We start from the raw sequence: 16,145 nt of genomic DNA, 5'->3' as shown, positions 1-16,145 counted from the left end.
CTCAACGGCCTGTGGCTTGTCTTGTACCGCTACTTCATGCACCTACGAAGAGTCAGCTAGAGAGAAGAGAAATGAATTTAACCACACATTTGTCGCGCCTCGTTTGCACTCTACTCTTCAGGAGTCCTCGCTATATGTGGCCTTCCCATAGCACGGTCACAACACAATTCAGTTGCTAGGCGGGTTCTTCTTTTAGATACGAAAGTGTAGTTACACCACTCCCTGCTTTGTATGCTGCAGTTGCTGCTACCCAGCAACTGCGGCTTATGCGACCATAATCTTTACCGGGAATCGCTTGCGGCGAACGCCATGCATTAAGGCAAGCTTTCTGGTTCATTTTTTTTTCTTTCTTCCCCACGGCTGGCACTGCCACTGCCATGGATGCGTCGAGGAGAGTACCATCCGCTGGTGCTGCAAGGAACCACGCGGCGCACGCCTTCTGTGTTTTTCCCTATGACCATGACAGACCCATCGAGAGGTAGCACTATGCAGGTTCGCTGTATAATTGGAATGATATGCGCAGTGCATGACATACATACATGGCACGCACAAAACACATTACAACACCAAACCCAAAGTATCTCATAGAGACCAGTGTCTCTGAGGAACTTCAAAAGGGCCTTTGCTGCACGAAATGCACAGGATGTGCGGGCATCAAGCCTGTTTCTTATAATTGAAATAGCCTGCAAGCGCAGATTAAGCAGGCTATGTCTTCCCGTAAATTATATGCAGGGCACAGTTGTGACTTTATCGATTCAAGAATAAGTAGGAAATGTTTAGTATTTGCAACATTTAGCTGCATTCGGTGTAAACATGCCCAATTGCACTTTTTATGGCTGCACAGAGCGGGAAACTCTCACATAGGAATATAAGTGCAAATATGTCCGTATTGCTGTTCTGAGTTGGTCCAGACAGCTCAAAAAACGACACAAGGGTGGAGTTGATCCATCACTCCTAGATGGAGGTATTGGCTGTAGCACTATAGAATTATGTGCTGAATCAGCAGCACAGTCTGCATCCACATTGGCCACTACTCTGCAGTGAGAAGGTAGCCACTACAGAGAAACACTGCACTGCATACCACAGGCTTCGGTGTGGAAGCATATGATGTCGTTGGCACGTGGCAATTTTAGGGATAACAGGGCAGCTCGTGAGTCTGTAAAGGTGACACAGGAGCTCACTGGCGGCTTTAGGATGTAAGCGAAAGCTGCTCGCAGCGCAGTGAGCTCTCTGGCAATGGAAGATGTCCTGTGGCTGAGGTTTGCGGTAGTAGCACCTGTTGATGGAACCCACGCTGCTATGGTAAGTGAATCAGTTGTCACAGAATCATCATTGCATATACGAGGACATTGTTCATAGCAGCATAAGATGTGTAGTGGTGTAAAATATTCTTTTATGCTGGCATGTTTTTTGTTTGCATTATATATGCGTGGCACGGTTGTAGTGATAGGCCGAGCAGAGAACTTTCAAGGAGGCAGTAAAGGCGTAAAAGGACTCTGGTCGAGAGGCAAAAGCAGGTCGATGACTTCAAAAAGATATGTGCCAGAGAGAGGTGGTTCAGTGCCTCTGGCAACTTATTGCACACTAGCACGATTTAACTCATGCATTTGGAGAATTGGTAATGAGAGGCATCTAGCCTCTGGATTCTGTTAATTGACCTATTATTGAGGTGTTCCACGGGAGGCCAGGACATATCCTTAATATTTTCACTTGCATTCTTTCCAAGATCATTATGTTTATTCGGGAGAGGCCGTGGTATATAATGATGATTATACAGATAAGTAGTCCAATGCATTGCATACTTAATATATGACAACTGTCAACTACTTTTTGTGATATTTATTCCTAATCAGTTACAGTTGCTTGATTGGCACTGGAGTGTTCTCAAAGCATGGTGCTGAAATGGTATTTAAATGAAATATTTTAACATAAGCATAATATCAGCAATCTCGAAGATATAGTAAAAGCAGTGGAAGAATTCTATACTGACCTGTACAGTACCCAGAGGACTCAGGAGTACTCTATTTGAAATAATAATGAACAGGTTACAGAAACTCCTTCTATATATAACTAAAGATGAGGTCAGAAGGGCCTTGCAAGACATGGAATGGGGGAAAGAGGCATGAGATGATGGAATAACTATCGATTTAATCAAAAATGGAGGAGACATAATGCTAGAAGAACTCGCGGCTCTCTATACGAAGTGTCTATCGACTGCAAGGGTCCCAGAAAACTGGAAAAATGCAAACATTATACTAATCCACAAAAAGGGATACGTTAAAGAATTGAACAATAATAGGCCCATTAGCTTACTTACAGTATTACATAAAATATTTACCAACATAACCTCCAATAGAATAAGGCAACACTGGACTTTAGTAAAGCAAGGGAACAGACTGGTTTCAGGAAGGGACACTCTACAATGGATCACATTCATGTCATTAATCAGGTTATCGAGAAATCCGCAGGGTATGGATAAGCCACTCTATATGGCTTTCATATATTAGGAAAAGGCATTTGATTCAGTAGAGATACCGACAGTCATAGCGACATTACGTAATCAAGGAGTACAGAACGCTTACGTAAATACCTTGGAAAATATCTACAGAGGTTCTACAGCTACCTTAATTCTACAGAAGAAAAGCAGGAAAATACCTATAAAGAAAGGGGTCAGACAAGGAGACACAATCTCTCCAGTGCTATTCACTGTGTGCTTGGAAGAAGTATTCAAGCTATTAAACTGGGAAGGCTTAGGAGTAAAGATCGACGGCGAATACCTCAACAACCTTCGGTTGTCCGATGACATTGTTCTATTCTGCAACAATGCAGACGAGTAACAACAAATGATTGAGGACCTTAACAGGAAGAGTGTAAGAGTGGGACTGAAGGTTAATACGCAAAAGACAAAGGTAATGATAAATAACCTGGCAAGGGAACAAGAGTTCAAGATCGCAAGTCAGCTTCTAGAGTCTGTGGAGGAGTATGTTTACCTAGGCCAATTAATCACAGCGAACCCTGATCCTGATCCCTGATCGTGGGAAGGAAATTCATAGAAGAATAAAAATGGGTTGGATCGCACACGGCAGACATTTTCAGCTTCTGACTGGAAGCTTGCCATTATCATTGAAAAGGAAGGTGGACAATCAGTGCATTTTACCAGTGCTGACATGGGGCAGAGACTTGGAGACTGACAAAGAAGTTTGAGAACAAGTTAAGGACCGCGCAAAGAGTGATGGAATGAAGAATGCTAGGCATAGTGTTAAGAGAAAGGAAGAGAGTGGTTTGGATCATAGAGCAAATGGGTATAGCTGATATTCTAATTGGCATTAAGAGGAAGCTTTAGCTCAAGTGCTCCTATCTAAATACATGTAAAAGGAGAATTCGTTTTTCTCGGCAACCACTGCACCAAATTTGACGAGGTTTGTTGCATTTAAAAGACAAACTTAAAATCTAGTGACTGTTGGTTTCGAATTTTTGAGTTAGATTGTCAATTTTTTGTTAAAAATTGGCAAAAATAAAAAATTTTCAAAAAACTAAACTATCAAGTTTACAACTCTGTAACTTAACCACTAAAAATGATAATACAATTCTGTGAATTGCATCTAATAGTACATCTAAAGCGGACAAAATTGATATGTTACACATGAAGATAAGAAAATTTAATAATAGAGAAATACAACTTTTGCAAAACTGTTGTAACCAGCATAACAAATTAATGTAAGATGTAAAATGACATATTGAATTTGTCCGCTTTGAATGATCTAATGGATGCCATTTACAGAACCGCGATAAAGGTTCTTGATGCAGAGCTATGAATTTATAAACTTCGTGCTTCTATTTTTTTCAAACGGTCAAATATTTGAAGATCGTTTTAAGAAAATTCAAGCCCTAAATCGAAATTCCGCTTCCAACAGTCACTAGAATTTAACTTTCTCTTTCAAATGCGACAAATTTCGTCAAAATCGGTCCAGGCATTATCTCATAAAAACGTTTTTGCGTTTTACATGTATATGAATAGGCTGCGTCGGAGTTGGGCCCGAGCTAAAGCTTCCTCTTAAGAGAAAGAAATGGAGCTGGGCAGGTCGTGTAATGCGCTGGTTAGACAACCGCTGGACCATTAGGATTGCAGAATGGATACCAAGAGAAAGGAAACGCAGTCGAGAACAGCCGAAGACTTAGGTGGAGCGATGAAATGAGGAAATTTGTGGGCGCTTGTTGGAATCAGTTGACACAAGACAGGGCTAATTGGAGATCGCAGGGAGAGGCCTTCATTCTGCAGTGGACATAAAATAGGCTGATGATGAGGAACATGAAGTGCAACATATTGCATTAGTCTCGAGCTGCCAACTTGGAGACCTACTTGTAATCTAACTGTATACCTATATCAAAATTCTTTCCTCCCAAGTGCCTACTGCCATGAGTCAGTGATTCACTGACTGTTGCTGATTGCAAGGTAATCAGCAACAGGTTTGATTCCTGCTAGACTCAGTTGGCATTTTGGTTGTGGTGCTATTGAAAATCCTCATGTACTTAGAATAAAGTGCACATTGAAGAAAACTATCTATCAGAAAGTGGTTTTGGCACGTAAAACCCCATGATTTAATTTAATTGAAGAAAACTACGTACTCAAAATAAATCTAGAGCTCTCCACTTTGATGTCCTTCATAACCCATTCCCCAGTGAGTAAGTTGGAGATATTAAACTTTATCAGTTAGTATACCTTTTTTACTCTCTTATACAGGTGGAGAAATTCATTCCTGCTCTCTCTGATGTTTGGTGTACCATCCATGCTGCTCATGATGTACTACATGATCCGGCGCATGGTTTACAAGCATGACAATGACTGCTGCATATTTCCAGGGCTTTCAGCTGAGAACTTCATTCTTTTTCTATTAGCTACCCCAGTCCAGGTCTGTATCGCTAAACACTTGCTGGTTTTCGTCCATTCTTTTATGCACAAAGAAGAGTGGTGGAATGTTATACATGGTCACAGCATATATGCGTAATGTAATATGAATGAATTAAAGACTGCAAGTAAAATGTTTCTCAATTCTTTATATTGTAGTAATGCACTTTCTTGGCCAACAGCTGAATTTATTGTTATGTGCATATGCTATTACAGCATCTGTAATGTAGGTTTTGTTTTTGTTACTTGTGTTGTATTGCTGTGTAATGTAAGGGACTAGCACCTTTTGTTTGCTGTAACCTTGCAATTTCGGCTGTTTTCGTGTTGGTGCTCTCAAGATTTTTTTTTTTCACAAGCCTAATGGTGGCAATACGGTTTGTTACTACATTGCTTCAATGCTAATCGCCTCAGTGCTAATCGCATTAATGTCGACATTAATCATGAGATGGGTTCTGCTGAAACATTTTTGACTAGCTACAGGCCATAGATGGCCTTGAAGAAAACAAGTTCACTTGTTAAAATGTTGGCTCCCGCTTACACCTTGTTCCCGTTTTGCTCATCGTCTTGAATTTCCATCTCCCACCTTCCCCGTGTTTTCCCTGGCCATAGATGTAGTATTTTATGAATGATCTCAAAATCATAGCTTCTAATGGAAAGCATTTTTTTCTGCTGCTTTTATCACAGTTTGTTGGCGGCCGCTACTTCTACGTGCAAGCTTGGAAGGCTCTGTCCCACAGGGTTGCCAACATGGACGTGCTCATCATGCTGGCAACAAGCATCTCTTATTTCTACAGTGTCATGATTGTTGTGTACTTTATGATTGATGGTGCGGATCACAGCCCAAAGACTTTCTTTGAGACACCACCCATGCTGCTCATGTTCATATCACTGGGACGGTGGCTTGAGCACATTGCCAAGGTAAGGATGTACCACTTGTGTCCCTTCCTCTCAGTTGTGTTGCACTTCTTGGCCTGCCTACATTTTCTTCCTGGAATCTTAAAAGCAGAGCTAAATATCACCTTTGCTATAATATTTAGTTTCTGTATAACTAATGTTTTTAGAGACTTTCCATTGCTGGATTTAAACCAAAATAGTCTGAATGACAGCAAATGTACTACTAGGCAGAAAATGTAAACGCTTGAACAGGTATAACAACACACATCATACAAGAACTGTAGGTCAAAACTTCTTGATCACTTTTGCGTTGCATTGACAGGGCTTGGGAGGAAAGTGGCATTACAGTAAAACCTCGTTAAACCGTACTCGCTTAAACAGTAGTTTCGTTATAAAAGTAGTAAAGTCAAATCCCCAACTCAGCGGCCATTGAACATAATGTTTTCTGCATCCGCATAAACTGTACCAGCTTATTGCATACGTATCGGTTAACACGTAGTGTTTCCACTTTTCATCGCGCAAACACGGCGGTGCGTCGTCTCCATCGGGTGGCCCGGCAGAACAACAAGCCTCAGAAATCTGCACAACGGCCTCCAAGCGCCCTGTGCGTTTGCGCGTTAAGCCCCATCAACATCATTTCGGCGCTGTGCCAGAGAGCATTGTAGCATCGTGCAAGCGAGAACTCGCGTCATGCCGAAACTCAGATATAAAAGACGCCGGGTGTTTAGCTTAGAAGAAAAATTAGACATTGTTCGTGCTATCGAATGTGATGCGGAAAGTCGGTGCTGGCACGCGACATGGGTCTACTGTTGACTACGGTGTGTTGCATTTGGAATGCGATGAAGTTGCTCGGCAGTGCTGCTGCGACCACAAAGAGATGTCGGCTAAGAGGTTAAACTTTTTGCCATCGTTGCCTCTGTTGTTGCCGAAGTGTCGCCTAGCGACAGTGATAAGGATGACACGAAAAGCGACAGCATGGGCGATTCAGGCCCAACAGTGGCAGAAGCTGTGCGTTATGTCAGCCTCATAAATGCAATCGTCGCGATGAGAACAGCACCCCACAATGAAAAGGCGCCCCGTGACTTCTGCAACACTACAGTGCCTGTGCACGGAGAATATGTAACGCCAACGAGGAATCTGCCATGCGAGTGTTTGCCGAGAAGAGGAGGCTGGTTCAAAAGCTGGCTCACAGCTTCAGTAAGTTTGACGCTGCTGTCGTCACTGCTAGGGTGCTGTGGCATCAAATGAAAATAACATGTTTGTCGCGCAAAGTAAATAAATACTGCATGTTTTTTCCCCTTTCATCGCACTCTCTCCGAGTTCTGTTTTTGACAGGTAAGTGGGCGATGTCAGGCTATTTCGGTTAGGCAGTACTACCGTTTAGTACATACTTTTTCTGAGCTCCGGCCAATTACGGTTTAACGAGGTTTCACTGTATATGAGGAATGACACTGCACGCTTCTTGCCACCAGTTATTTGAAAATCATGTTTGAGAATGCCCTCAATAACATTTACTTACAATGCAGTAGGCATTGCTTCTTTTCATCATACATGTAGACGAGCATGGCTTCTGAGGCTTACCGAAGTTATCAAAGGCTACCTATCAACCTTTTGCCTGTGGGGCAATTGCAGAATTACTTGCAGTTTCTTGGTTACCTTCCACTTGCTTGCTCACTGAAGAGATCTGTCAGTTCAGCTGAGCTGTGTGGTGAAAATGTAGCTGTATATCTGCTTGTAGGGAAAGACATCGGCTGCACTTGCCAGGCTGATTTCACTGCAAGCTACAGAGGCAGTTCTTGTGGATGTGGATGCCCAGATGAATGTTACTGCAGAGCGAAACATCAGCGTAGAATTGGTCCAAAGAGGAGACATGTTAAAGGCAAGCACTTTCTTTCCGCATGTTGCACCCATGTTTGTGCTAGCAGCATGCATTTGCATGCCAAGCAAATGAATGTGAAACGGAACTTTCTAGCCGGTTGCTTCGCTGTGCCGACTTTTTAGCCCTTGTTGCAGGAGACTTGTTTGTTACTGAATTTTTTTATGATCTGCTTGTTTCAGGGTGGAATTGTATTGCCTCTTGCACTCTTTGCAGGAATGTAGATCTTTAGCAGAATGACAGGCTTGCTTACACATATGGTAGGCATAGGAGAACCTGTTTGTTGCAAGTAACTGTGTGTATATCTGGTTTCTTGGAAAGGACATTATAATTTGAAAAGTTGCTCATGAATTCACTTTATTGGGGTTGTAGGTTGTGCCTGGAGCAAAGATACCAGTGGATGGGAGAGTGTGCATGGGTCATTCTGTCGTTGATGAGGCACTCATCACAGGCGAATCCATGCCTGTGCCCAAGAAAGTTGGTGACCAGGTTATTGGCGGTTCTATCAACGGCAAGGGTGTCCTTCTGATCATCGCTACCCATGTTGGGAAGGACACAGCACTCTCACAGATTGTGCGGCTTGTTGAGGAGGCCCAGACATCCAAGGTAAGTCCTGAATCATCTGCTATAACTGGGTACGCATGTGGCATGCTGCGAAAAAGGCCTCCAGACAACGCTTTCTGTGCCCTTTATACTGTCTCCACTTTTTGTACATGCATGGCGTAGGCAGAGGCATACTTATTTATGCTATATTCAGGTCTGATACGACTGACGCCAGACATGGACGACAAACGAAGAATGTTTATTAAACAGTATGCAGGAATATATATAAGCCCGAGAGGCATGATAACGCAGCACAGAATCATGGTTCTGTAGGTATTCTGTAGACCATGACTACTCTTGATTTTTTTTAGAAGCTGGTAAAGTGGCTGTGCTACAGTGGACACATTATCAAAAAATTTTGAATACAAATTCAACATTCCCAGATGCGCCTTCAGTTCGGAGACTGAACTTGGCTCCGGCGCTTCCAGAATTCCCTGTACTTTGGCGTCAGTAGGGTAAATGCCCTCCGCAGTCACTTTATGACCCAATAAGTAACTGAGCTTTGAAAGAAACAACACTTGTCGACATTCAGTGTGATGTTGAAGGCACACAATCTCTGCAAGGCACGCTCAAGGGTCTTTTGACAGTTGTCCATGTCTGACCCTGCTACAATGACGTCATCAATGTAGCAGCCAACTCTGGGAATGCCCTGCTACAATGACGTCATCAATGTAGCAGCCAACTCTGGGAATGCCCTTCAACACTTCATCCATCAGGGCTTGGAAAATGGCTGGAGTGCTCGCCACACCGTACAGAAGGCGTTGAAATTCAAAAAGTCCCAAACTAGTGTTAATGGTCAAAAGTGGTCTGGCTTCTGGAGCGAGCGGCACTTGCTGGTATGCAGCAGAAAGATCGAGCACACAAAATATCTTTCCACCTGCTAGTGTTGAATACAAGTCCTCTGATCTTAATAGTGGGTAGTGTTCGGTTTTCAACACTGGGTTTACTGTAACTTTATAATCCCCGCATACACGGAGGAAGGAAACTAAGGAGAGGCCTTTACGTCACTCTTTGTGAAGCTAAAGTGAAGCCGGAAGTTGGTGTTGCTCATGCCGTTGCTCCGCCTATCTGGCCAGCTCTCCTCTCTTGTTTACATTTCTTGCGAAACCACACCGCGCTGTGCGCAGCCGTGCTGCTCGGACCCACGCGCTCCCCAGCAATACTAAGTAATCGTTAGCACGTTAGCATGATTCCGTGAAAAAGGGCAAAATTTCCCGCGGATATTCCTTCATCCGTAGCCATTGCCGTGGCATGGTACATTGCGTACAGCGTTGCATGCGCGTTCATTTTACGAATTTTAGTTCCTCCTGTCCCACCTGGCCACAGCAACATCCGGGAGAGCACAGTCCAGATAATGCAGCGCAACAAAACACGAAGACCAACGCGAACCTGCCCGCACGGCGCCTTTGCCACGGTACGAAACCTACAGAGCAACACGTGTGACCGCACAGAACCAAAACAAAGCCACCATTGTGGCCCAAAAGGCGTGGCCGCTATGGCAAAGAAATAAAAAATTAGCAAAAAAGAGGAGAACATACTACGTCACTTCCTCCACACTTTTCTCCTAGTGCACGGAGGGGGTAGGGCCTCTCCTCAGTTTCCTTCCTCCATGCCCGCATATCTGCAGGCTGCCATCTTTTTTCTGCACCACTACAACCGGTGTTGCCCAGTCACTGTGTGGAACTTGCCGAAGCATGCCCGTCGCTACCATTTGGCCGAGTTGTTTTTCTACGCTTTCCTGCAGCGCAAAGGGAACGGGCCTTGCACGACTGGAAACTGGAGCAGCATTCTGTTTTAGCACCATTTTCGCCTCGGAAATTACGTACTGTCCCCAACGTGCCCGAGAACACCGAAGAAAATTTTTCACGCAGTGCTTCGACGCGGCTTTCTCCCAAAATGTGGCCGATCTGCTGCCACTCTAACTGAAGGCGTTCAACGCAGTTGCGACCTAGCAGCACAGGCAGCCGCCTCCCGTTATCGTTCGATATGAAGACGGGCAGATACATGTTCTGATTGCCGTAGACAACTGATACGTCACAGTGGCCTTTCAAAGATAACTGCTCTCCCGTGTACATGCGCAATGACATGCTAGTGGGCATGCACTTCACATGCAGAAAGACAGAATTGTACACACTCTCAGGAACAATTGAAACAGCCGCGCCAGTGTCGATCTGCATTCTCAATGGCTTGCCTTCCACTTGAACATTTACTTCGTAACTTAAACGCATCAAGTTTTTAAAATGGTACACGTCTAACTCTTCTCTCTTGTCCTCAGTGTCATCCACTGTATTCAGGAGCTTTGCCTTAGGGCACTTTTTCTGCAAGTGACCGATTTTTGAACACTTACGGCATTTAAAATTTTTGTACCAACACTTCTGCGATTCGTGCTTCCTGCCACATCTTTCACAAGAGGCTTTTACTGACACCTGGTCCGGAGACTTCGCCATCCTTTTGTTCCTTTTGCTCTTACTCTTAGCCTGCAAAGAATGTAGCAATAAGTTTGCTTCTCTTGTTTGCATTGTAGCGGCGTCTTTTGCCGCCAGCTCCCCATCCAATGCAATTTTGCACGCCACCTCAAACGTTAATTCCTCTGCAGTGAACTATGCGCGCTGGCGTTCCTCATTCCGCAAACCTGCAACCAATCTGTCTCGTAACGCATCTTGCAAGAATGTGCCAAAGTCGCACTTCCTGACCAAGTGTTTCAGTTCAACAATAAACTCTTCCACACCTTCATGCTCTAGTTGTACGCGGCGATTGAACTTGCAACGTTTGGCAATCACAGAGCTTTTCGGGCAGTAATGGGTTTTAAGAAACCGCTGTACCTCATCATACGTTTGTTCGGCGGGTGTTTTCGGAACACTCAGATTTTTCAGCACCTCATAAGCTTCTGCGCCAATAACTGTCAAAAATACAGACAGTTTTTTTCCTCAGCGATTTCGTTCGCACCGACAAAAAGTTTGAAACGTTCCACGTATGATTCGAAGTTCTGAGTTTTATCATCAAACTCTGCTATTTTCCCGTAGAAAGGCATTTGGACAGTACTCATCACATATTGCGTCCGAAGTAGTCACTTCCTACCGTCAGCACTTGCGCTGGACTTCTGTCGACACCTCCGTTGGCTGTCGTGCTCCTTGAACATGTACAGCTCAGCCGACGGTCGACGAACATTCCGGGTGCTCTGGCTGGTCTTTCCGCGTAGAACGATGCTTCCGCAGTGCCGAGCCAGCTCCGCGCGTGGGCAAAGTGCCTCGTCGCCAGATGATATGACTGACGCCGGACATGGACGATGAACGAAGAACGTTTATTGAACAATACGCAGGAATATATATAGGCCTGAGAGGCGTGATAACGCAGCACGGAATCATGGTTCTTTCAAGACCGCGATGACGTCACAACACAGTGTCGTGCTATCACAAGGACCATGCAATTATATTACCTTTCTTGTCTGTGCCTTCTGAGTGGGAAAAGCCCACACTGTCCAGAGAGCCTTCTCTGAATTCTATACTGAGTGTGGCATCTATGTTTGAGTCAGAGTAAAGTGGTTCTCCTGCCCAATCTGTGGGGTCATGTACACCAATATTTCACACAAGTAGGTTCCAAAAAAATTTGCATGCAAATGAACCCTGTGTGGCCAGGAAGTCACACTGGGCTTCAACAGAGAGCAGCAGGGTATGTGATGACAACACACAAACCAAAATTGCTTTGGTCAAAAGTTGTGCCTGGTTGCTTTTATAAAGATTCGAACGTTGCTGTAAGTGGTTATGTTTTTTCCTAGTGTTATAGGAAGTGTGCCTGTTTTGCATGTTGTACATGCATGGACACAATATAGAAATTTTCATCCTTACACTCTTCACTGCATGCCGTGTGCTGTTTCTTCAGGTGATATTCAGCTGTATTGCATGGGGCACTTGCCTGTATACATATATCTTGTTTTATAAAGAATGAAATTCTACAACCTTATAGAAGCTTCCTTTACCATGAACCATGCAAACATCATTGGTAAACTAATGATGACATGCATTTACCATTAACCATTCAAATGAAACTTGCAGGGAAAGCTTGGTGAATTAATCACAAACTGTTAAAGTCTTCTTTGTTAGTGATGTGAAACTCAGTATCAGGATACCAAAGTGTAGCGATGTTTGTGATTTTCCTCCAGTGATGGAGGAGAATACAATTGACCATCATTTCATGTGCAGCTGAGTGATGGATTATTCTTAAAGGGGCCCTGAAACATTTTCTAATCATATAAGGGCCTCACTATTAAAAGATGTTGCCTCACTAATCTCCTGCCTGCAAAATAGCTGTCTCTACCATTTCAGCTCCACTAGCATGCTGGAAGCTACTCAGGGGGTATGGCAAGGTGTCAAGGCACCATCCAAAAGTATTTTATCATTTGTTTTTTCTTTATGATGCTATTTCCGGTTCAGGCCTGTGTGCTGCTCTCACGTGAGATGAGCGCTCGGGCCCTTGATGCTACATCACTTATTAGAGACCAATCAGCACAGGCAGCTGTCTTATCATGTTGACGATGAGAGGGCTCGTCGCAGCACCCTGTGGTGGCCGCGGTATCTATGCTTCACAGCACACGTGAGGCATGATCCCGGAAGCCACACTGTGCAATAGCAGCTACATGCAACTGCCGTGTATAGACTGTAAGTGCAAACATGAAATGTGTTTTTAATCTTTTTGTCATCGCAGATGTGCATTTTTTGTTATTTAAATTAACATTAGCAATTATAGTATTACTGAGATCATGATCACAGAATCTACCAATAACTGTGCAGCTCTTGTAATATGTTCCTTAAATGTTTTATCGTATGCATCTTTACGTCATTGTTTCTATGCAGGCTCCGATTCAACAGCTAGCAGACAAAATAGCTGGCTACTTTGTTCCCGGTGTGGTACTGGTTTCGCTGCTGACATTGTTTTGTTGGGTCCTAATTGGATTTCACAATGTTGAGTACATCACACGGTTCTTCAAGAGACAGGTGACAGTCGTTTTGGATTTGTATTGCTTTACTGAATGACTTATCATGACAGAACAATACATGATTTCTTTTTTAAGTTATACAGTTAACTGCCTGCAAGGCTCTATGAACTCTTTCATGGTTATATACATTTGTGTGTTGCAATAGTGATAATACCATGCTCTCTTGGGTTAGCTCATTTCCAAAGGTTCTGCTTAAACTCTGTGTGCTTTTCTAGCAGTGATATTTAAGAACTTAAACCTTGTGTTGTGAAAAGACGATCAATATTCAATGGGATGCTGCTTCTCCTGGATTGCTTTCTAAATGGTCCTTCACATGGTTGTCAGCCACTAGAACTGATGCTGAATGTCTTTAAGCTGTAATTTTATTACCGTATGTACTCGAATCTAACGCTCACTTTTTTTCTGATAAAACAGGTCTGAAATTGTGTGTGCATTAGAATCGAGTACAATCCTAAATCTGTGTTACCGTATCACCATCGGTATTTCAAAAGGGCCACCTTATACGTGCTTTTAGCCTAGCTACCATAGCTTCCTCCATGTTCTGTAGTATGTGTGCTTAGGTTAGTCCATCGTCAGTCTTCCCGTTTTCTACATTTGCTGTATCAGCATGGAAGTGCTGACTGCGAAGACACGCGGAGTGGTCATCACCATGCCGCAATTAAAAGGAAAGTGATCACATGTGCAGAGAAGGGCAGAAATCGGGCCGCATCACGGGCATTTGGAGTTCTCGAAACTTGCGTGTGGGACTGGCACTAACAGAAAAAGAGCATTCTACTGTGGTGGCTGCTGCGTAGCCATGGCCGCATGGCCCCTAACTTGAAAGCAAAGCAATCTGCGATGACGGCAGTCTACACATCTAGGCGCACTGCGCTGGGTTCTCGTAGTATAGTTCATGTTGAAGTGAGGGACCGCACAGAGGTCAATTCGCTCGCTCCTGCTACCGCACTTTCTCACTCCAGCGTTCTGATAAAAAGTGTCCGCAGTCATTGAGTGAGATGTGTTCATGTTTGCTTGTGTACATGTGACACCATGCTCGTTAATTTAGTTAGTAAGCGAACCTATAAAAGTTTATACTGCCGATAAAACTACTATCCTTATTTTTCGTATAGCTGTCTACTACTTTGCAATCACAATCAATGTTTTGCCTTTCAGGCGAAACTGCGACTTTATTTATTTATCGCAACTTTAGTGCATTGGGAGTAAATCCTTGTTTTTCCAAATGAGAAAAGTTGTATTTCTGTATGAAATAATGAGGCACGTGGTACTGTAAAGGACTTTTTTTAGGTGATGGCGAACAGGTGCATGTTACAATCGAGGGAATTTTTTTTCTCTCCTTTTTTTGGTCATGGAAAACGGGTGTATGTTACGATCGAGGGCGCGTTAAAATCAAGTAAATACAGTAGTTATTTTTTAAATGTTCTTGAAACATGGGTATAACTATTGCAACAGTACTACACATTGCGTCACAAGCATGTTTCAATGGCACTGCAGTGGTGTCAGGTGTAAAGAAGGAATGATTTTCTCATACAGTTAACGTATTCCATTGTTGACGCAGAGTCTTAACTTTTGTGCAGCGATATCATGACACGGACAGTGAGCTCATCTTCCAGTTTGCGTTCCAATGCGCCCTGACTGTGCTGTCCATCGCATGCCCTTGCTCATTGGGTTTGGCAACACCCACTGCTGTCATGGTTGGCACAGGCGTTGGGGCATCCAATGGAATTCTAATCAAAGGAGGAGAGCCACTTGAAATTCTCCATAAGGTAAGCTTGATTGCACAGCTTTCACGGGACTTAACCTGAACACACAAGGCATGTCTTTAGTCATGGCATTTCAGTCAACGTCCAATTTTTCAGACTTCCTAGGGGCCGCAAGAACATCTGACAAATCCAGCAGTCAAAAAAAAAAATGAATGTGTGCCTTTTACTGTCCCTTGTGGGGATGCGTGACTCTCACGCCTCCCCTGAGATCTAGTTTTCCCGCATGGCTCGTCTCCTGCAGGGCGGCTTCGCCCGCCGCGTGGCCTGGCGCCCGCGGCGGTCGGGTGGTACAAGCGCGGTGCGAGAGATGGCGCGAGCGTCGCGCCGCTGCGGGGTTACTCGGGCGCCGGGAGACAAGGCGCTCTGTCGTTGTTGGGTTCGAGACAGGAAGCGGGACGGTCGTGCCGCACGTGCAGCGACCCTCTTGCCCGGTCGGCGCGCGGCGGGGACGTCTCCCGCGTGCGCGCCGACCCATGCTTCTGCGAGACCGCCTCGCGTGGCCGCCTTCGAACGCGCCACGATTCGCGTGACTGTACGCGCGAACGACCAGGCGTTGGGATCCAGCATGGGGCGAACATATTCGCTCGCTTCCGGTCGCGGTGAGTCAGACTTCTAGATTTGTCGCGCGCCCATCGGCATGTTTTGTGGATAGCAACTCGGCTAGCAGGCACTGATCTATGAAAGGTGCAATAAATGCCCTTGTGATTGTTTGCACTACTGTACTGTCGTTCCTTTGTCCCAAGAGTACGGGTGTGAGAGGACCCCACATCTGGCTGCCCAACGTGGACCTCTTGGGGCATCGGACGATAGTTTTAACAGTTCTGCTTCGTTCGAGACCTTTGTTTGAACCGAAGCGTAGGCCTAGCGTGAATTTTGATCGCTAGCGTCGGCGGCGTGCTTTCTTGAGCGAGGTGATGGTGGCTGTAGTGTGTTTGAACATGTCAACATGCTAAGCCTTTCCGCAAGTGTTTTTTTTTTAATGAAATTCGTCAGTACGAGAGCCACGTGGTCTGCATCCTGGCAGAGCGAGGCTGAGCGCCCGCAGAGCAGTGGCAAGCCTGAAGCGAGTGAGTACGGAAGCCTCGTGGGTGATCCGAATTTCTTATGTAAATA

General features: G+C 44.6%; 1 protein-coding gene across 2 annotated transcripts in view; it reads left to right on the top strand.

Annotated features, from left to right (window-relative positions):
* LOC142578733 (copper-transporting ATPase 1-like) overlaps positions 1–16,145 on the top strand; it is a 75,440-nt gene that overhangs the window by 20,450 nt on the left and 38,845 nt on the right. For both annotated transcript variants that reach the window (XM_075688250.1, XM_075688248.1), the window contains 6 exons: positions 4,742–4,910; positions 5,591–5,824; positions 7,539–7,679; positions 8,049–8,282; positions 13,130–13,270; positions 14,847–15,035. In XM_075688250.1, coding sequence (XP_075544365.1) covers positions 4,742–4,910; positions 5,591–5,824; positions 7,539–7,679; positions 8,049–8,282; positions 13,130–13,270; positions 14,847–15,035 — 1,108 coding nt within the window. The remainder of the gene's footprint in view (positions 1–4,741; positions 4,911–5,590; positions 5,825–7,538; positions 7,680–8,048; positions 8,283–13,129; positions 13,271–14,846; positions 15,036–16,145) is intronic.

The sequence above is a fragment of the Dermacentor variabilis genome, chromosome 4 (assembly GCF_050947875.1).
Source record: "Dermacentor variabilis isolate Ectoservices chromosome 4, ASM5094787v1, whole genome shotgun sequence".
Taxonomy (NCBI): Eukaryota; Metazoa; Arthropoda; class Arachnida; order Ixodida; family Ixodidae; genus Dermacentor; species Dermacentor variabilis.
Note: the sequence above shows the minus strand (reverse complement) of the source record. Positions and strands in the feature narration are given on the sequence as shown.